General features: G+C 33.9%; 2 protein-coding genes across 9 annotated transcripts in view; one reads left to right on the top strand and one right to left on the bottom strand.

The window, feature by feature from the left end:
* KCNJ5 (potassium inwardly rectifying channel subfamily J member 5) overlaps positions 1 to 20,128 on the bottom strand; it is a gene marked incomplete at its 5' end in the record, with an annotated part of 310,228 nt that overhangs the window by 131,570 nt on the left and 158,530 nt on the right. The gene's annotated exons all lie outside the window — the stretch shown is intronic.
* ARHGAP32 (Rho GTPase activating protein 32) overlaps positions 1 to 20,128 on the top strand; it is a 288,492-nt gene that overhangs the window by 192,612 nt on the left and 75,752 nt on the right. For all 8 annotated transcript variants that reach the window (XM_079104113.1, XM_079104108.1, XM_079104112.1 and 5 more), the window contains 2 exons: positions 4,100 to 4,186; positions 18,833 to 18,970. In XM_079104113.1, coding sequence (XP_078960239.1) covers positions 4,100 to 4,186; positions 18,833 to 18,970 — 225 coding nt within the window. The remainder of the gene's footprint in view (positions 1 to 4,099; positions 4,187 to 18,832; positions 18,971 to 20,128) is intronic.

Here is a 20,128-nt window from a genome sequence, read left to right as displayed (position 1 = left end):
GAAATCTTAACTATCCTGTTATTTTTGTTTTTTCTTTTTGTGTTTGAGTTTGTATACTTCTACTGTACATTCTGTTCAGTTTGCTCTTAATATCTGATAAAATAATTTTAATTTCTTTTAAATTTAACTGTTTCAATCTCTGTTGAATTCCCATATGTTCTTTTTACTACTCAAGTACCTTATATATGTGAAATCATTCAGTATTTGTCTTTTTGTGACTGGCTCATTTAGTATTAGCAGGGCATTCTTCAGGTTGACCAGGTTGTAGCATATCTCTTGGGTTTCCATTCTTTTTGGTTCACAGTTCTTTTGTTTAGTGCTTTGAATATATTGCTCACTACCTTTTGGCCTCCAGAGTTTCTGATGGGAAGTCTGGATGATCTAACTGAAGACCCCTCTTTGCTTTCCTTTTTAGTTCTTTCAAGGTTTTCTTGTTATCTTTGGAAGTTTGATTATTACGTGTCTTGTGATGGATCTCCGAGTTAATCTTACTTGGGATTCATTGTGTTTGTTGGATATTTATGTTCATGTCTTTCATCCAATCTGGGAAGTTTTGGGCTGTTGTTTGCTCACATCCCATGGCCTCCTTTCTTTCCCCCTCTGTTCTTTTTTTGGGACTCCCACATAGGTATGTTGGTCCACTTGATGGTGTCCCATGGGTCCATTAGGCTCTTTCTTTTTCTTCTGTCCCTCAGATTTTGTCATTTTAATTGTCCTGTTTTCAAGTTCACTATTTTTATTTTCTGTATGCTCAATCTACCTTCTTCCTTCTCATGAATTTTTCATTTTGGTTGTTGTACTTTTCAGGTACAAAATTTGTTTTTGGCTTCTTTTTTATTTTTTATTTTAAAATATCTTTATTAATAGTTTTATTTTGTTTATACAATGTTTTCTTGACTTTTTCCACATCTTCCTTTAGTTTTTAGAGCATCAAGACAGTTGTTAATCTAGTATATCTGCCATCAAGTCTTTTTCAGGTACAATTTCTATCGATTCGTTTACTTCCTTTTAATGAATCTTACTTTTCTCATGTTTTTATATGGCTTGTGGTTTATTAATTAATTAATTTTGTTCAAAATGGACATTTTAATCTAATAATGTGGTAATCTAGAAAGCATACCCCATCCCCAGGGTTTGCTATTGCTTTGTTATTATTTTTATTTGATTGTGCAGGTTAGCTCTATGCCAAGAATCAACCCAAGGTATAAATGTAATATCTAGTTCTTTCCTAATCCTGCACCTTTGCCTAGGTATATGCAGTCACTTTGTAATATTCCCCATGTAAACAGTTGCTTTTGAATGTTATAGTCTTTTCTGTCTGTTTCCCATATGGGAAAAAAAGAACTGTAAAGGGAGGTGGGGAAGAGAAATTGTGATGGTCCTTTAAGTCCCCCAGAAGTCACATCAGCCAGAGTGATGGACTTTCTACAAAGAGGAGAGGCACAACAATGATGGCCACACACCTCTTGTTCCTACCTCTGTGAGCAGAAGCAGTGGTCAGTAATCATAGCATAGCATTGGTCCCTATATTTGGAGGAAGGTCTTTTTTTTTTTTTTTTTTTTTTTTTTTTGCCTATCCTGGTTCCTGTAAGATATGTGTAGGCTGCTCCAGAAATATGTGTACAGCTGCTGCCACTGGGCTAGAAGTGGGCGATAGGTAGCTGCTAGTGTGTTAGGAGCTGATTTTGACAAAAATGAACCAGTTTCCCATCCAAACCTTCCCATGGAAGTTACAAGTCTCCAGAGTTCCAAAATAGTTCTATCAGATTCTGCTAGGGTAATGTTGCAGCTGAGGAGACAGATTTTTTATGCTTCCCACTCTACTGTCTTTCCAGAATTTTCCCCTTCCCATGTGTTCTTGCATATTGTGTACCTTTTCATCTAAACTTTAGAATCTATCATAATTAATTTACATTCTCCTTACTTTTTTTGTATATGGCCCATTTCTGTGTCTTCTATATTTTACTGTTTTCTCTTATGACTATGGGTCACATTTTCTTGCTTCTGTGTGTGTTTTGTAATTTTTTAATGTAAAATTTCTTATGTGAAAACTACTTGAGTCTAAAGTCAGTGATATTTATTTCTAGGAAAGGGCTATCCCTTCCTCTGATCTTCAAATTGAGGTACCTAATCGGATCTTTTCTCTGTGGCAGCTTTAGTTTGAGTGAGTTCATCACTGCCTTTAAATATTTTGAGGATAAGGTCTGGAAATTGTGTTCACAGGGAAAATTGAAGACTGGTGAAGACGCTGAAGACATCTTTGTGCTTTATCATGAAGTCACAGTCTTCTGACTAAGAGACACATGTCCTCCCTGTGTACTTTGTAGCCTGGTTGCTTCTTCTCCAGTCATTTCCCTAACTTGCTGTGCTATAGGAGGACCTTGGAGGGTGGCTGCATTATACTCTATGAAGGTCTGGAATGTCTCCCTGGGGGCTTTCTCAGCTTTTCTATGCCTTCCTCCAACCTTTCAGTTGTTGATTATCATGAGGGCCTCAGAGGATGAGCTCTTAGTTCTTCTGTCCTCTAGTTTTATAGTCTTGCTTCCATCTATAGAGATCATCTGCCTTCACAGTTGGGGGAGGCTCCCCACACTTTACTTGGTCCTTTCTCTCCATTTTCTTCCTCTTCTTCAGTCTTTGATGTACTGCAACTGGTGAATACATGTGGGAATCTATTGATGGATAGGTGTGAATTCTGCTTTAAGGTGCTTCTGGTAATTTTATTTTGTCACTTTAGTCTATATGGAGTCACTCAGGATTTTGCTGGTTTTCCTTATGCTAAGGCAAATTCTTGATCTTATGGCATCTATGCCTGAAATTCAGGCCCATGCATGAATATCTTCTGTCTCCTAAAAACCTTGTTACTTTCTGAAACATAGGCTATTTATTGGTTTGTTTTCATCCTTAGTTCTTTGATTTTTTTTAAAGCATGGTTTTGTAGTTAATATGACTTATTTTAGTATGAGAATGACTTATTCTCTGAAGTTCTACTTAATATCCGAAGTTTTAAAAATAGCTTTCAGTGACACTGCTTTCGTAAATAGAGAAGGTATTCTTTATCAACCTTGTTTTTTATTTTAGTATTAATGACAATGATATATTACATTCATTAAGTACTTATTGAGTACCAGTCACCTTGGTGAATACTTTCTATGCATCATCATATTTAATGCTCATAAATTTGAGAATAGACATTATTATTTTACCCCATTTTCCAGTTAAGAGACTGAATAGGTAGGTCAGTATTATAGTGAACAGTTATAGGCACTTTTGAATGGGGTGTCCCTCTCTGGAACAAATTTGCAAATTCACATCCAAAGATAAGGCAGATATGTAACATAAATAAATAAAGCAAATAGGGATATATGAAAACTAACAAAGCAGTTTGCATGATGAATGATAGTTAAGACCTAGCCAAGATGCTGGCACAAAATAAAGAGTAATCAGTTCTGTAGCAGACTATGTTGGAGAGTATATGCCTCATTTAAAGGTGATGGTCACTTCTTAGCTATAGCTAGTTGTTACCCATGTAAGAATGCAAACCCATTCCACATTTTTCAGTAGAAGACAGAAATCTGTATTTTTTTCCATGAGGACCTGTAGCTTCTATATGTTGGCTACTCTTTCAAATAAAAATAAAATCCAATATGCAGGCCCACATGCTGAGTCCAAAATTAAGTAACGTCTGTAGGCTCAACCTGTTCTTCAGGCAGCCAGTCCCTGTAACAGAGTCTCGGGTCTTTTAAACTGTTAAGTCATGCCTCTTCTCATTGCCTAGTTTAATACCTTCCTTTCAGGTGTGCACTAAATGAATTGAGGAAGTGAAGTCCTGCTTTTGAGCTAATGTGTTTTATTTACTCACATGTATTTTATTTACTGCTGTTATGCAGTGCTACCCATTTAGATAAAAAACTGCAAAGACAATTTCTACAAGTGCATTGTTTTGAAATCCTGAGTTCTTCATTTATCTGCCTTGAGCTGTAGAGTTCTAATGTAAGGCATGTCTTATGCTAAGTTGATGTGAGGATCCAGGTATTATTGAATACTTAGTTTATTATTCATTAATCATGACTTTCTCTCCCTTTCTTTTGTGACATAGCTTTCACTTTCAGAAGAACAGAATGAAATAATGAAAAATGGCTGTGAATCTAAAGAGCTGGTCTACCTCGTGCAGATTGCTTGTCAGGTAACTCTGAATTTGTCCTCTACTTCACATAGAGTTAATTAGAATTATTATGACTGATTACTCAATTCTGTACTATAGTGTGTTCTCACATTGCTTTGAGGATTATAATCTCTAGAAAGATACTTATTAAAGTGAAATTGGGCTATAGATGACTATTGTAAGATAATAAGATAGTATTCTTTTAAGAAAGAGGTGTGTTTTCGTACAGTAATACATGGAGTGCACAATTTAGGTTGCAACTTGCATATCTTCTTTTTGCATTTTTTACTAAGGTTTTGGACACTTATGAGTAAATAATAGAGATTGTGGGAATATAGATGTTGTTTTATTCTTTCCCCAGTCATATTGGCATTTCAACATATACCCAGTTGAAGTAGTCAGTTCAGTAGAATCATTTTGGTAGAATCAGAATACAACCTTAAATGAAGGTACTTCTCATAAAAGAACAATATCATATATTGATCACTATAACTGTTGATCACATATCATGATGGGAGATTTGACCTCTTTTCTCTGCCTCAGCTGCTCACTGTTTTGACTAGGAGTAAATTCCTCTATGGTGTAACAGGAAAAATGTGTGCACTGTTTTAAAGTTTGCTGTTTTTTGACTCATAGAACTCCTTTTTTGAGGGTAATTACCATGACTTTTTCTTAATGAGATTTAAAAATACATCATTTGCAAGATTATTTCCTTTATTCAATAAGCACTGAGATAATTCTTTTAGTTATTTATTCTACATTTATTGAACTGTTTGCCTACTAGTAAATTTGTCATAGTAAAGCAAGAGTTTGGGAAAAAAATTTTCTTCTGTACAAAGGTTTTAATTTTCTTTGAGAGAGAGTAAATAGAGGCATTTATGGATTTTTTCAAAGAGTATTAGTCATGTTTTTGAAGTTAAAAGTTAAATTATCTAGAAGAGTCTGATGCTTATATCACATGGGAAATACTTAAATTCTTAGTTCTGATGACTTTTAAGGAAAACCTTTCAGAAATAAGTGCATTTATTTATAGGTGCCTGAATTTGGGGCTGGAAATCAAATTTAGCTTGAACAAATATAAGATAGTCACATATTTTTCATATATGTTTTGTTGCATGTCATGTCTCAGTTTGAGGGAGGATACAGCTCTGAATCACTAAATTTCATAAAATTCTATATTTAGTTAATTTTTTATTGTGAAATTTTAATAACAGGACTACAAATTTATATTTATAAATTTTCTTCTTTAGTGATACTGTAAATTCAATACCTCCTTGTCTTTTACTCTTTCATTTTAGTAGATAGGTGACAGATCCCTTTATTTATTTATTTTTTTAATTTTCTTTTTTGGGAAAATAAGTGATGTTTTATTCTTAAGTAACCAAAAGGCATTTCCCTACACCAAAAGGCATTTCAGATCAAAGACTGAAGTGCAAAATAGAAAACCATTAAGATTCTATAGGAAAACCTGGGGGGAAATATATATATTTTTTTATTGTAAACAAATGGGATACATGTTGTTTCTCTGTTTGTACATGGCGTGAAGGCATACCATTTGTGTAATCATAAATTTACATAGAGTAATGTTGTTTGATTCATTCTGTTATTTTTCCCTTCCCCCCACCCCTCCCACCCCCCTTTTCCCTCTATACAGTCCTTCCTTCCTCCATAATTGCCCCCTCCCTAACCCTAACTCTAACCCTAACACTAACCCTTCCCTCCCCCCATTATGTGTCATCATCCACTTATAAGCGATATCATTCGTCCTTTGGCTTTTTGAGATTGGCTTATCTCACTTAGCATGATATTCTCCAATTTCATCCATTTGCCTGCAAATGCCATAATTTTATCATTCTTTATGGCTGAGTAATATTCCATTGTATATATATACCACAGTTTCTTTATCCATTCATCAATTGAAGGACATCTAGGTTGGTTCCACAGTCTGGCTATTGTGAATTGAGCAGCTATGAACATTGATGTGGCTGTATCTCTGTAGTATGCTGATTTTAAGTCGTTTGGGTATAGGCCAAGGAGTGGGATAGCTGGGTCAAATGGTGTTTCCATTCCAAGTTTTCTAAGGAATCTCCACACTGCTTTCCAGAGTGGCTGCACTAATTTGCAACCCCACCAGCAATGTATGAGTGTACCTTTCTCCCCACATCCTCGCCAACACCTGTTGTTGCTTGTGTTCTTGATAGTCGCCATTCTAATTGGTGTGAGATGGAATCATAGGGTGGTTTTGATTTGCATTTCTCTTATTACTAGAGATGTTGAGCATTTTTCCATATGATTGTTGATTGCTTGTAGATCTTCTTCTGTCTATTCATTTCCTTAGCCCATTTGTCGACTGGATTATTTGTATTCTTGGAGTAGAGTTTTTTGAGTTCTTTATAGATTCTGGAGATTAGTGCTCTATCTGAAGTATGATTGGCAAAGATATTCTCCCACTCTGTAGGCTCTTTCTTCAAATTGCTGATAGTTTCCTTTGCTGAGGGAAAGCTTTTTAGGTTGAATCTATCCCAGTTATTGATTCTTGCTTTTATTTCTTGTGCTATGGGAGTCCTGTTAAGGAAGGACAGACCCCTTTAATCTTGGTGATTTGTGTACCTTTGAGCAGGAAATTTAATTCTAGAAGTGGATAGACTGAATGTGAATGGAAGGTCTGGTGATTAATAAGACCTGGGGGAAAAGAAGTAAGGAAATAAAAGTCATGGAAGAATCTCAGATAGGTCCTTGCTGACTAGATGGTTCTATTAAGAGAGTGAGAATTGTGGACATTGGTGAATTGATTTTTAGGTGAAAATAATGAAAAATTCTTTCCTGATAAACTATTGCTAATAGATGAATGGAAATCTTTTTCAAGAGTACGTGTTTGGTGTGTCAGGAATGAATTTATTAACTCTTGTTCAAGCTAACACAATTTTAGCATCTCTTCTCACCATTAATTTCCATATGCTCAGATAATGCAGATATTTTTATTCTCATTAGCAAAACATAATCTCAAAAATACCTATGCTGTTTCATTAAAAAGTCAAGCATGCTATTTGGGGTATACATGAGAATTTATAATTATTACTCAGTTGTCCTTCCATGTATTAGTGACCTAGATGTTAGATAGTTTCCTGGTTGTAAATACCCTGTTCAGCTGCTTAAAAAATTGCAGATCACTTGAAGTAGTAATTTACTACATTATAATAATGTCATTGCACTTCTTCTACCTCATTAAGTAATCATTGAAGCGTTCCCATATGTATATAAATTGTCAGTCATAAGCCATGTTATAAGCTCAAATCATATTTTTAATAACTGAGAGACTCACAAGCAAACCCTTTAATTTTTCAAATGGGAAAATGAATTCTAAAGTCCTGCAGTAGTTATCTTAAGCTATATGGCATATTAGCAGTGGGAACTTCTAAGGACTTCGTTTTCCTGCCTGCCAGTTTTTTCTGGCTCTCCTTGGAATTTTGAGTGTAGAGTTGAAAAATTGCTCAGTCTTCAGGTAAGATAAGATAATCATTAGATACTGATGTTATCTATCTGTTCTAGAAGCTATTTATTCACTATTTTATCTGTGCTAATTTTTAATTTTTAATAATATATACTTAACATTCTTTTTATTTAATCGAACTTCTTGTTCCTTCACCCTAAACCTCCTCTTTTCTTTTTCTGATACCTTAGATGGTGATACATTAAATGTCTTTCTGGAGGATAAGTGATTCTACTTTCAATAGACCTTATTTTTGAACCTTTATCTTTTTATCTGCCCTTTAAAATTTTTTCTTCTTTCTAAATTGTAAAATCAGAAATGTAAAGTGTGTCTTCCATACTGAATAGACCCAAATTGACTAGGAACTTTTTGACTATCTATGTGTCTAGTACACAGGTATTATGACATGCAATACATCCTTTTAATTCCTAAAACAGCTCTGTGAGGCAAATAGTCTGTTTTCCATTTTACAGAAGATGAAATAATCACAATGAATGTTAATACCTTCCCCAACGACATGAAATTAAAGAAAGGAACCAGGATTTGAACACAGCTATAATGTTTTTCCTACTCTTCCACCATTTTCTAATAACATGATTTATATTTGGTTGGCTACTCTAAAATCTTTTAATATATCCCAAAATGTTAATGAAGAATTATAGAAATGCACGTAACTGACAAATCTAGTTTCTTGCATGACTTCAGCAGACAGGATCCCACCCCTTGCCCAACCTCTCTACACACACACACACACACACGCACACACACACCCTTACACACACACACCCTTACACACACACACACACCTCTTTCAGTGGAACCTTACATTCTAAAGACTCTGAAGGAGATAGGGCAGGCCAACTGAATGTAATCCCAGGCCAAGAGACTACAGTCTTAGAAATACAAAAATATTTAAAAACTGGTATAGCATGAATCCAGAAGCATTAGAACAAATACTAGGCACACAAATCTAATTTAGCTGTACAGGTGTGTCTCAGCTGAGTATTAACCATGGATAAAGCACTGTCAGATATCTTAAAGAATTGATCATTAATGCCCTGAGTGAGCAACTCCTTCCTTCTCCTACTGATCATTATTTAGAATAAGTTGTCTTCACTTATATAGGCATATTGTGCCTCAGCTATTTCCTCTAATCTTTTCATTCTGTTTTAAGTGTCTGCTCTGTGGATCAACTTGTGTGAATGAGGAAACACTATCTTAGTTTGTGTCTTGGTGGTGTTCTGGTTGGGAATCCTTTTCATTCTGTTTTCTTTTCTGAAAATCATGCTATTTCCTATGTATGTCTTATACTTCTCAAGAAACAGTGTATTTAGTTTGGAAGTAATGAAAATTATTAGAATTCCTAGGAAATTCAGGAGTATGTCATGAGAGAGATAGGAAGTAAACTTTACTGCCTCAAATGTTGATATTTTAATAAGACCAAAATTAGATAAAACACTGATACCAATTATATTAAGCCCTACTGTATAGAAGAAAATATTTATGAGTATAATGTCAATGGTATTGAGCCCTAAAAGCATTTTGTATTCTACTATTTTATCTTTCAAAAATAAGTAAACATGAACTTTTAAGTGTTCATTTTATTTTTATTTATTTTTATTTTTACAGACTGCATTTTGATTCATTGTACACAAATGGGGTACAACTTTTTATTTCTATGATTGTACACAATGAAGATTTATACCATTCATATAATCACACACACATATATAGGGTAATACTGTCTCAGTCTACTATCTTTCTTTCCTCTACCCCTTCCCTCCCTGTTTTCCTCTACAACATCCAAAGTTCCTCGGTTCTTCTCTTTCATGCCCCCACCCCCAATTATGTAGCATCATCCAGTTATCAGAGAAAACATTTGACCTTTGGTTCTTTGGGCTTGGCCTGTTTCACTTAGCATGATATTCTCCAACTCCATTTATTTACCAGCAAATTCTGTAAGTTTATTCTTCTCTATGACTGAGTAATATTCCATTGTGTATATATACCACAGTTTCTTTATCCATTCATCAATTGAAGGGCATCCTGGTTGGTTCCACAATCTAGCTACTGTGAATTGAACTGCTATAACATTGATGTGTCTGCATCAATATGTATGTATGTATGTAGTATGCTGATTTTAAGTCCTTTGGGTATAAACCAAGGAGTGAGATAGCTGGGTCCAGTCCAAGTTTTTTGAGGAATCTGCATATTGCTTTCCAGAGTGACTGCACCAATTTGCAACTCCACCAGCAATGTGAGTGTGCTTTTTTTCCACATCCATGCCAACACTTATTGCTTGTGTTCTGGATAATAGTCATTATAATTGGAGTTAGATGAAATCTTAGGATGGTTTTAATTTGCATTTCTCTACTTAGTAGAGATGATGAGCACTTTTTCATATATTTGTTGATCACCTGTATATCTTCTTCTGTGAAGTGTTCATTTTTAAGTGGCAAATTTAAACCTATTTATTCTAATATGTGGCCTAATGAAAATCTTGTTTTGATCTCTTTTTTCTTTAAGTATAGTTTTTGTTATATGAATAATGGTTTAATAAAATAATGTTTTATCATTCCATTATCAGCTTTAGGTTAATTGACATTAAATTTTCTTATTCAAGTTAGAGTATATTTACTACCTTTATATTTTAATCAGAATTCATCAGTATTTAAGAGTTTATTTTCTCTGTAGATCAAGTCTTTTTTAAGTATTTACAGTAATCTCAAGGTTCCTTTATGTCTTGGTAGATGGGGAAAACAGTTGGTTTCAAGGGAGTGCTTCCTTGTCTCAAAATATCTCCCATACTCTAATGTTCCCATGCTTTAAATTCCATCATCAGAAATGCATTCCTTGGTATTAAACCTTTCCTTCTCTTCTCAGTCCATTTAGAATATGCTGTTACTTCAGGAGCAGGGAAGCTCTTAACATTTGTACAGCCTCTGTGTATGAGTAAAATACGTAGGCAGATTTCCAGCATTCTTATTTAAATATAATGCATCTATGAAATGCAGATGTTTTTCCCATTTCACAGATGAGTAAACTGTTGCTCATAGATGTTGAATAATTAGCATAAGGTTCTGCATTTAGGTTAGACCAGGATAGGATTTGAATCAGTTCTCTTTTTCTCTTTTCACTGAACTTTATACGTTTAAGGAGATAACAGGGTGTTAGTTATTTTTCAGGTAACTTCCCCGAGACAAAGGGATTTCCAAGGACAAGGACAAAGACTATTCTCAGAAAGCACAGCAGGTGGTTCCTTTTCTCTCACCTTTATTCCTCAGCATTGTCACGAATGATTTTTGCCTACCATGCTAAGTGAAATAAGCCAGTCCCCCCAAAAATCAAAGGACGAATGTTCTCTTTGATAATTCAGATGCTAAAACAAAATAAGGTGTGTGTGTATGTGTGTGTGTGTGTGTGTGTGTGTGTGTGAGAGAGAGAGAGAGAGAGAGAGAGAGAGAGAGAGAGAGAGAGAGGGAGAGAGAGAGGGAGAGAGAGGAATAAATTCATTGGATAGACAAATGGGAATGAAGGGAAGGGAGGATGGGAATAGGAAAGACAGTGGAATGAATTGGACATAACTGTCCTGTGTTCACATATGAATACATCACCATTGAAACTCCACATCATGTACAACAACAAGAATGGGAAGTTATACTCCACGTATGTATAATATGTCAAAATATACTCTGCTGTCATGTGTATCTGAAAAAGTTTTTTAAAGAAGTGATTTTTGCTATCCTTGGATATAATAATTTCTTGGTATTAGTTAACATTAGAAATTCATAGCAAATAACATTTTGGTAGGTGTATATATTAAAGAGTTTTGTTTAGAAATTAGATAATTAAGGATATATTTTTACATTTAAAATTTAAAGTTAGGTGTTAAAAAATAGGTGCTAAAAGCACAAGGTGTTTATTTTTAGTAAATTTAACACATTTTAAGTAATTTGCAAATATATTAACATTTTAGTTTCATAAATGGAAATCTGTATAAAAGAGCAGACTTTTTACTGGCACATAAATATTTTTAAGAAGTTGAAAGTAGTCCTTTCATGGTTGTATGAGGAAATACATTTTGAAATCCAATCCCAGCATTTATTTTTCAAGCTCTGAAGGCATTCATATGGTAGTTATTTATGTTTATTCTTTAAGTAGGACTGCTTTGATAAAAGAAAAGATGCTTTATTTTTTAAAAAAGGTTTATTTTTTAGAGCAGTTTTACATTCACAGTGAAATTGAACAGAAGGTATCAGAGAATTCCCATATATTCTATGTCCTGACACACTTAACAATTAACACCCCACACAACAGTGCTACATTTGTTAGAGTTGATGAACCTACACTTACACATCATTATCACCAGAGTCCGTGACTTGCATTAGGGTTCACTCTTGAAGTTGTCTATTCCGTGGGTTTGGACAGATACATAATAACGTGTATCCAGTGTCATAGCATCACACGAAGAGATTTCTGCCCTGAAATCCTCAGTGCTCCCTTCATCCCCACAGACCACTGGCAATCACTGATCTTTCTGTTGTGTTCATAGTTTCGTTTTTGCTAGAATGTCACATAGTTGAAATCATGTGGTATGTAGCCTTTTCACATAGGCTTCCTTTACTTAGTAATAGTATTTAAGATTCCTCCATTGTTTTTTTGTGACTTGATTACTCATTTCCAGTTATCAGCACTGAAACTGGCCCATTGTCTGGGTATACCACAATTTATTTATCCATTTACCTACTGAAGGACTTGGTTGCTTATAGGTTTTGGCAATTACGAATAAAGTTATATTAACTGAGTGCAGGATTTTGTAGTAACATAAGTTTCCAGTTCATTTTGGTTAATATTAAGGAATGCAATTGCAGGTTTGCATGGTAAGAGTATGTTCAGTTTTCTACAAAACTGGCAAATGGTCTTCAAATTAGCTATACCATTTTGCATTCCTGCCAACAATGAATGAGGATTCGTGCTGCTCTACATCCTTGCCAGTATCTGTTATTGTCAGTGTTTTAGATTTTAGCCATTTTAATAGGTATCTTGTTGTTCTAATTTGCAATTATCTAATGTAATAGAATGTTGAACAATTTTTATATGCTTATTTATTTGCCATCTGTATATTTTTATTGGTGAGGTGTCCAGATCTCTTGCCTATTTTTTAAAATTCTCTTTCTTACTCTTGAGTTTTAAGAGTTCTCTGCATATTTTGAATAACAGTCTTTTATCTGTCTGGTTTTGTTACAAGGTTACTGTTGACCTTGCACAATGAGTTGGGAAGTATTTCCTTTGCTTTCTTCTGACAAAGATTGTAGATGATTGGTATAATTTCTCCCTTAGATATTTGGTAGCATTTACTGGTGAACCCATCAGGATTTGTTGCTTTCTGTTTTGGAAATCTACTAATTGTTGATTCAGCTTATTAAATAGAAATAGGTCTATTTAGATTGTCTTATTTCTTTTGTATGAGTTTTGTCATGTTTGTGTCTTTCAAAAAATTGGTCCATTTCTTGTACATTATCAAATTTCCAGGTATAGAGTTGTTCATAGTATTATTTCCTTTTTAATGTGATCCGTAGTAATGTTCCTCTTCCATTTCTACTATTTTTTAATTTCCCCCCTTTTTAATTAACTTGGCTATGAGTATCAATTTTATCACTATTCTTAAAGAATCAGCTTTTGGTTTGTTAATTTTCTCTATTGATTTTCTGTTTTCAGTTTTATTGATTGCTGCTCTAATTTTTGAGTTTTTTCCCCTTTAGTTTACTTTGGATTTAATTTGCTCTTCTTTTTCTAGTTTCCCTATGTGAAGCTGAAATGGCTTATTTTAAATGTTTCTTCTTTTCTAATATATGCATTCAGTGCTATATATTTCCCTTTAAGTCCTGCTTTCACTGTATCACACAAATTTGGATAATTTGGATATATTTTTGTGTTCATTTAGTTCAAAATGTTTAGTAGTTTCTCTGGAGATTTCTTCTTTTTTTCATGTTTTATTTAGAAGTGTGTTATTTAATTTTTAAGTGATTTGGAATTTTCCAACCATCCTCTTGTTACTGATTTCTAGTTAGTTCCATGTGGTCTGACAGTGGACATTGTGTATCTCAATTCTTTTAAATTTGTCATTGTGTGTTTTATGCCCCAGAATGTGGTCTGTCTTCATGAATATTCCAAGTGAATCTGAGATGCATGTGTAATCTGTGGCTGTTAAGTAGTCCACAAATGTCAGGTATGTCCTGTTGATTGATGGTGCTATTGAGTCAACTATGTCCTTGCAGAGTTCAGTCTTGCTAGGTCTGTCCATTTCTGACAAGAGTATTGCTAAAGTCTTCAGCTATGATAGTGAATTATCTATTTCCCTTTGCAATTCTATCAAGTTTGACTTCATAGTATTTTTATGCTCTGCTTGTAGGCATATACACAATAAGGATTGTTTTGTTTTCTTGGAATGTTGATACTTTTACCATTATCTATTACCTTTCTTTATCCTTCATAACTTTTGTGTTCTACAGACTGCTCTGTCTGAGGTATATACAGCTACTCTTACTTTTTAAAATTAGTGTTATCATGGTATATCTTTATCCATTCCTTTCTTTCAGTCTATTTGTGTTATTTATTTATTTATTTACTTACTTACTTATTGCAGTACTGAGAATCAAATCCAAGTGTGATCTACCACTGAGCTACACCCTCTGCTCTTTTTATTTTGAGGCAGTGTCTCAATAAGTTGCCTAGACTTGCCTCAAACTTGCATTCCTCCTTCTTCAGCCTTCCAAATAGCTGGGCTTACAGGTGTGCCCCACTGTATTGGGCTGTGTCTCTCATTTAAAGTGAGCTTCTTGTGGATAACATGTGGTTGGGTCTTGTTTTTGATCTACTCTGATGATCTGTCTTTTAATCGATGTGCTAGAACATTGATATTTAACGTGGTTGTTGATATAGCTGGATTAATATCTACCATATTTATTATTGTTTTCTATTTGTTGCCCTTGTCCTACACTTTTTGTACTCCCCCATCTTTACTGTGGTATGATGGGCAAATGAAAATTGTGTATATTTAAGATGTAGAACATGTTATGGTGTGCATATGCATTCTTGAAATGATTATCAAAACCAAGGTAGTTAACATAACCTCATCTTGTTTCTATGTGTGGTAAGAACACTTATATCTACTCTGGTTTCTTGTTTATAGAAACTTGAGTAATTTATGATTCCATTTTTCTCTCCTTACTTAGCATTGTCAATTATATATTTTTAAAAACTCTTCTTAGTGGATGCCCTGAAGTTTTCAGTATACATTTACAACTAATCCAATTTCACTTTCAAATAATTCTATACTGCTTTACAGGTGTACAAGTACTTCATAATTAAAAGTATTCCTAATCCCTCTCTCCCATCCCTTACATCGTCACTGTCATTATTTCACTTTTATAAAGCCTATACACTTTATATACACATGCACCTCATATGCATATACATAAATGAATATATTTTATTGTTTTAAACAGATTCTTATCTGTTAGCTCAATTAAGAATAAGTAAAACAAAAGTTCATTTTACCTCCACTTATTCCTTCTCTAGCACCTTTATTAAATGTAACACAAATTTTTTACCAATATAATTTGCTTTCTCTATGAAGAACTACTTTTAGCATTTCTTGTAAGACATATATACTATCTGCAACTTTTCTCAATTTTTATTTGGTGAAATCTTTCCTCCAGTTTTTAAAAATATTTTTTAAGTTGTAGATGGATACAGTACCTTTACTTATTTACTTTAATGCGGTGCTGAGGCTCGAACCCAGTGCCTCACATGTGCTAGGCAAGTGCTCTATCAGAGTCACAATCCCAGCCCCTTTTCTCCAGTTTTGAAAGATAATTTAATAAGATACTGTAGGGATTTCAGGTCAGTCAATGTACAGAGGAGTGAAAGTCCTTCAAGTCGAGCATACTCCTTGGGACAAAAGGCGCTCTGTTTGAATGACTTAGAGATGCTCTACAACTCCTCTGTCCTTGAGGCCTAGAGGCATTATCTTGTTATAATAACCTTTGGTAGTAGTGGACTATGAGAAGCAAGCAAGTTATGTGATCTGCACATGCACAAAGCTAAATGTACTATGTAACCTAGGTAAGTTGATAGGACCCTGGAATAGATAATAAACTGGACTGGCTTTCCCACGGGAGCCACTTCTTACTCTTTGCCATCCTGTGTGCTTGCCTCTTTATTAGCTCTCCCCTTAACCCTTATAGTTGGACCCCAATTAACCTTTACAGGATACAGAATTTTCTAGGTTGGTGGTTTTTTTTTTTTTTTTCTTTCAACTCTTTAAATATTTTATGCCATGCTCTTTTGCTTCTATGGTTTCTTAGGGTAAGTTGAATGTAATTCCTATCTTTGCTCCTCTAGGTAAGGTGGATTTCTTCTCTGACTTCTTTCAGGATTTTTTCTTTATCTTGAATTTTTCAAGTTTGAATTTGATATGCCTAGGTGTAGTTTTTTGGTGTTGTTGCTTTTGCCCTGCTTTGTATTCTCTGAGCTTCCAGGGTCTGTAATTTGGTGTCTGACTTTAGTTGGGAGAAATACTTAGTTGTGATTGCTTCAAATATTGCTTCTGCTCCTTTATGTATTTCTTCTGTGTCATTTTTTGCTTGTATTAGTAATCTGTTTCTGCATTTTGTTTACTTTTTCTGCTAAAACCCTTAGCATATTAATCATAGTTCTTTTAAATTCCCAGTCTGATAATTGCAGCATTTCTGCCATATCTGATTCTTGTTGATGCTTGTTCATTCTCTTGAAAATTGTTTTTTTTCCCCTTTTCATTTACTTTGTACTTCTTTGTTGAAAGGTGGACATGAGGGCTGGGATTGTGGCTCAGTGGTAGAGCTCTTGCCTAGTACACATGAGGTACTGGGTTTGATCCTCAGCATCACATACAAAATTAAATTAAAAATAAGGTTAAAAAAGAAAAAAAAAAGATGGACATGATATACTAGATGAAAGAAATTGCAGTAATGAAACCTTTAGTGCGATGTTGGTAAGGTGTAGCAGGGAGTAGAAGCATTCTACTCTATGTTAGGTCTCATTCTTTTAGTGAACCTGTGCTCATGAACTGTGTCATGTGCTGATCAGTTCCCTTTTAGCAAGTGGACAGTATTACTAGAGTGAACTGAAGTTCAGTCCCTTTTCTGCTCCCCTTTCTGGAAGCTTGAGGAGATTTTTCTCTGATGTTCACTGTGAGGACCTGGTAGAGCTTCTGAAGGTAAAATTCACTAAGTGATGTGGTTCCTCCTGGTGACTGGACTCCCTGGAGATTTTACTCTTAGTCTTATCATTCCTGAGCCTCCAGAAACTTAGCAATTACAGTTTAAGTTCTTCTACTCCATCTCTGGTAAAAGTGGATTTCTGCTCCAGTTATAACAGTTATGATTCTCTGTATTTACCTGTCTTTCACCAATTTGAGGGTCAGTGGTTTGCCCTGTAATGGACCTAAGGTTTGTTGATTTTCAGTTTATTCGGCTTTTAGTTGTTAGGATGGAATGGTGACTTTTAAGCTTCTTTTATGCCAGATCAGAAACCAGAAATCCAACTTGATTTTGCAATCTGGCAAAACATGATCATTTCTGAAATATAACTGGAGCAATAATATTATTTTCATGAGCTTCACATTTTCATGTGATGCCTGGTAAAACAAAGCCAAAATGAGCTAAAAATTGAATTGGCCAAATAAATCATAAAGCACAAAACAATATATTTTAACACCTCTTTTAAAAATTTATTTTAAAAATCTGTATAGAAGGAATGTCCCAAGGGAAACAAGACCAACCATTTTTTTTTATGACTCCATTCCGAATTTATTTCACCCTAAATTCTTAGCATTTGTTCCTCCTGTCTAGCTACAACTTTATCCTTTTACAAATATCTCTCCATTCTTTCTGAAATCCCTTTCCCCTTCAGTTTCTGATAATTACCATTCTATTCTCTGTTTCTTTGAGTTTCCTTGTTTTAGATTCCAAATATAAGTGAGAACATGTAGGCTTTTTTTTTTTTTTTTCTTTTGGCTTGTCTTATTTCTCTTAGCAAATGTTCTCCAGGTTCATACTTACTGTTGTGAATGACAGAATGTCCTTCTCTTGTAAGGCTAAATTAATCTTCAATTAATCTTCAGTATATATACAGCACATTTTTTTTCTATCCATTCATCTTTGGGTGGACACTTAAATTGTTTCCATAATGTGACTATTGTGCATAGTACTGCAAAGGAACATGGGAGTGCATATATTTCTTTGACATTTTGATATGAATTTAAAATATATAGAATATATACACAGTAGTGGAAATGTCAAACCATACAGTAAATCTATTTTTAATTTTTTGAGGAACCTCCATAGTATTATATAATAGCTATACTAATTATATTCCCACCAACGATATATACATGTTCCCCTTTCTCCACATCTTTACCAGAACCTGTTGTCTTTTGTCTTTTAATAATAGGTATTCTAACTGGAATGATGTATCATTTTATAGTTATAATTTATATTTCCCTGATGATTAGTGATGTCATAAATAAACCTTTCTAAACCTGTTGACCATTTTTATATCTTCTTTGAGAAATGTTTGTTTAGTCTATTGCCCATTTTAAGATCTGGTTATTATTATTTTTATTCTTTTGCTATTAAATTGCTTGATAATCCTATATAATCTGGAAGTTAATACCTTGTCAGAAGTTTAGTTTTATAGTTTTGATTTTGAGTATATTTCCAGTCTCAGTAATAGAAAATGTTTGTAATAACTAATCAATAAACTGATTTTATTTTTCTTCAATTTTAGGAAGTATTCTCTGATTCAAAGTTATTTTGCGGTTTTTCCCATAGGTTTAAGTCATGCACTCTTTAACTGTCTAGCAGTTATTCTCAAATAGAGGCTGCGGACTTTGACCAGTAGTAGGAAGAGGGTTAATGGAAAGTTCTATCTTATTTTCCATATTGACCCTTTAGTATAATATAATTCACTGGAGTGTTTTAGAGTTTAACTGTTTACTATCACTTTAATAGAAACTTCTCACTAGAAAGTATGAAGTCTCAGGAGTAAACAACAACCATTATAAAATAAGGCCTGTCACCAAAGCATTTCCAGACGGAAGATGAATTATAGGAGTCTTTCTTCCCTACCCATAGGGCAAAAGTTGGATTGTTAAAAGAAGTTACGAAGATTTTCGGGTACTTGATAAGCATCTTCATCTTTGTATTTATGACCGACGATTTTCCCAGCTCTCAGAGCTTCCCCGTTCTGACAGTCTTAAGGACAGTCCAGAGGTAAGCAGAAGTGATCACTACATATGAGTTAGTACAAATTTTTGTCTGTGTTCTAAATAAAAGTTTATGTTGAGCACTTAGAGCCATTCCTGAGATCATATATCTATTTTATAACCAAAACATTAGTAGGATGTTTAGAATTAAAGTAGGTTCAGTGTATAATTTTATAAAGGGGAAATCCTCATAATGATAATATGTAAACAGGTACTATATATTAGCAAAAAACATTTTCAAATAGGGCATGAGAACATGAAAACAAAAATATGAAATATGTTTACTTCCTAGTAAACAGAAAATCCACATTCAAACAATGCTGTTTGATTAGTTTATAATGGCAGGTTGTGTGTGTATACATGTTTCCATTTCTGCTAAGTATTTCTAGCAAAAACAAAAGATTTTTTTAAATTTAAAAAGAAAAGAAATTCTTTATAGCATTAGTCAACAAAAAGTTCTGTTGGGGATTCAAAAATTGTGAGGAGTCTTTGAAAGTAGGTGGGATAAAATTTATGGGAAAGAGACAATATAGTCTAAAACCCATACAGAATGATTTTAGAAGACAGGTAAGTTAGAATTTTTTACATGCAAATATTAAGTGAACAAAATATAACTGAGAAGAATGTACATCAGAAGGCCTTTGAATACATTATTGCTCTTCTCTGAGGGGAAGTGAATTATCATATCCATGAAATGAGAGTAGATTTTTGTAAAACAAGATAGATAATCAGAAACTTTGTAAATGAACACATGATCTTTTAATTTTAATAATAACAAATGTGAATAACTGAACTATATATAAAGTGGACATAGATTATCTAAAGAGAGAATTAATGAGCTTGAGGTCAAGTCAAGTCATTTATCAGAATATGGCCTTGAAAGGGACAAAAAAGTTAAAAAGTTTTGAGAGTATAGTTGAAAATTGTGGAGAATGGGCCCAGAGTAGTTTCTCCTTATAGGGATTATAGGAGAAGAAATTGGATGGGAAGAAATAAAAATAAAATAAAAATTAATATTAAAAATTTCCCTAGAAATGAAGAAAAACATGTTTTCAGATTCAGAGGGCCCATGAGTGCTGCCATATAGTGAGCAAAAGAACTCACACACCAAGAAACACTGTAGTGAAATTCCAAAATGTCAAAACATAGAGAAAAATCCTATAAC

Source organism: Sciurus vulgaris, assembly GCF_902686455.1.
Source record: "Sciurus vulgaris genome assembly, chromosome: 11".
Classification (NCBI taxonomy): Eukaryota; Metazoa; Chordata; class Mammalia; order Rodentia; family Sciuridae; genus Sciurus; species Sciurus vulgaris.
This window is presented reverse-complemented; position numbering and strand designations above follow the sequence as displayed.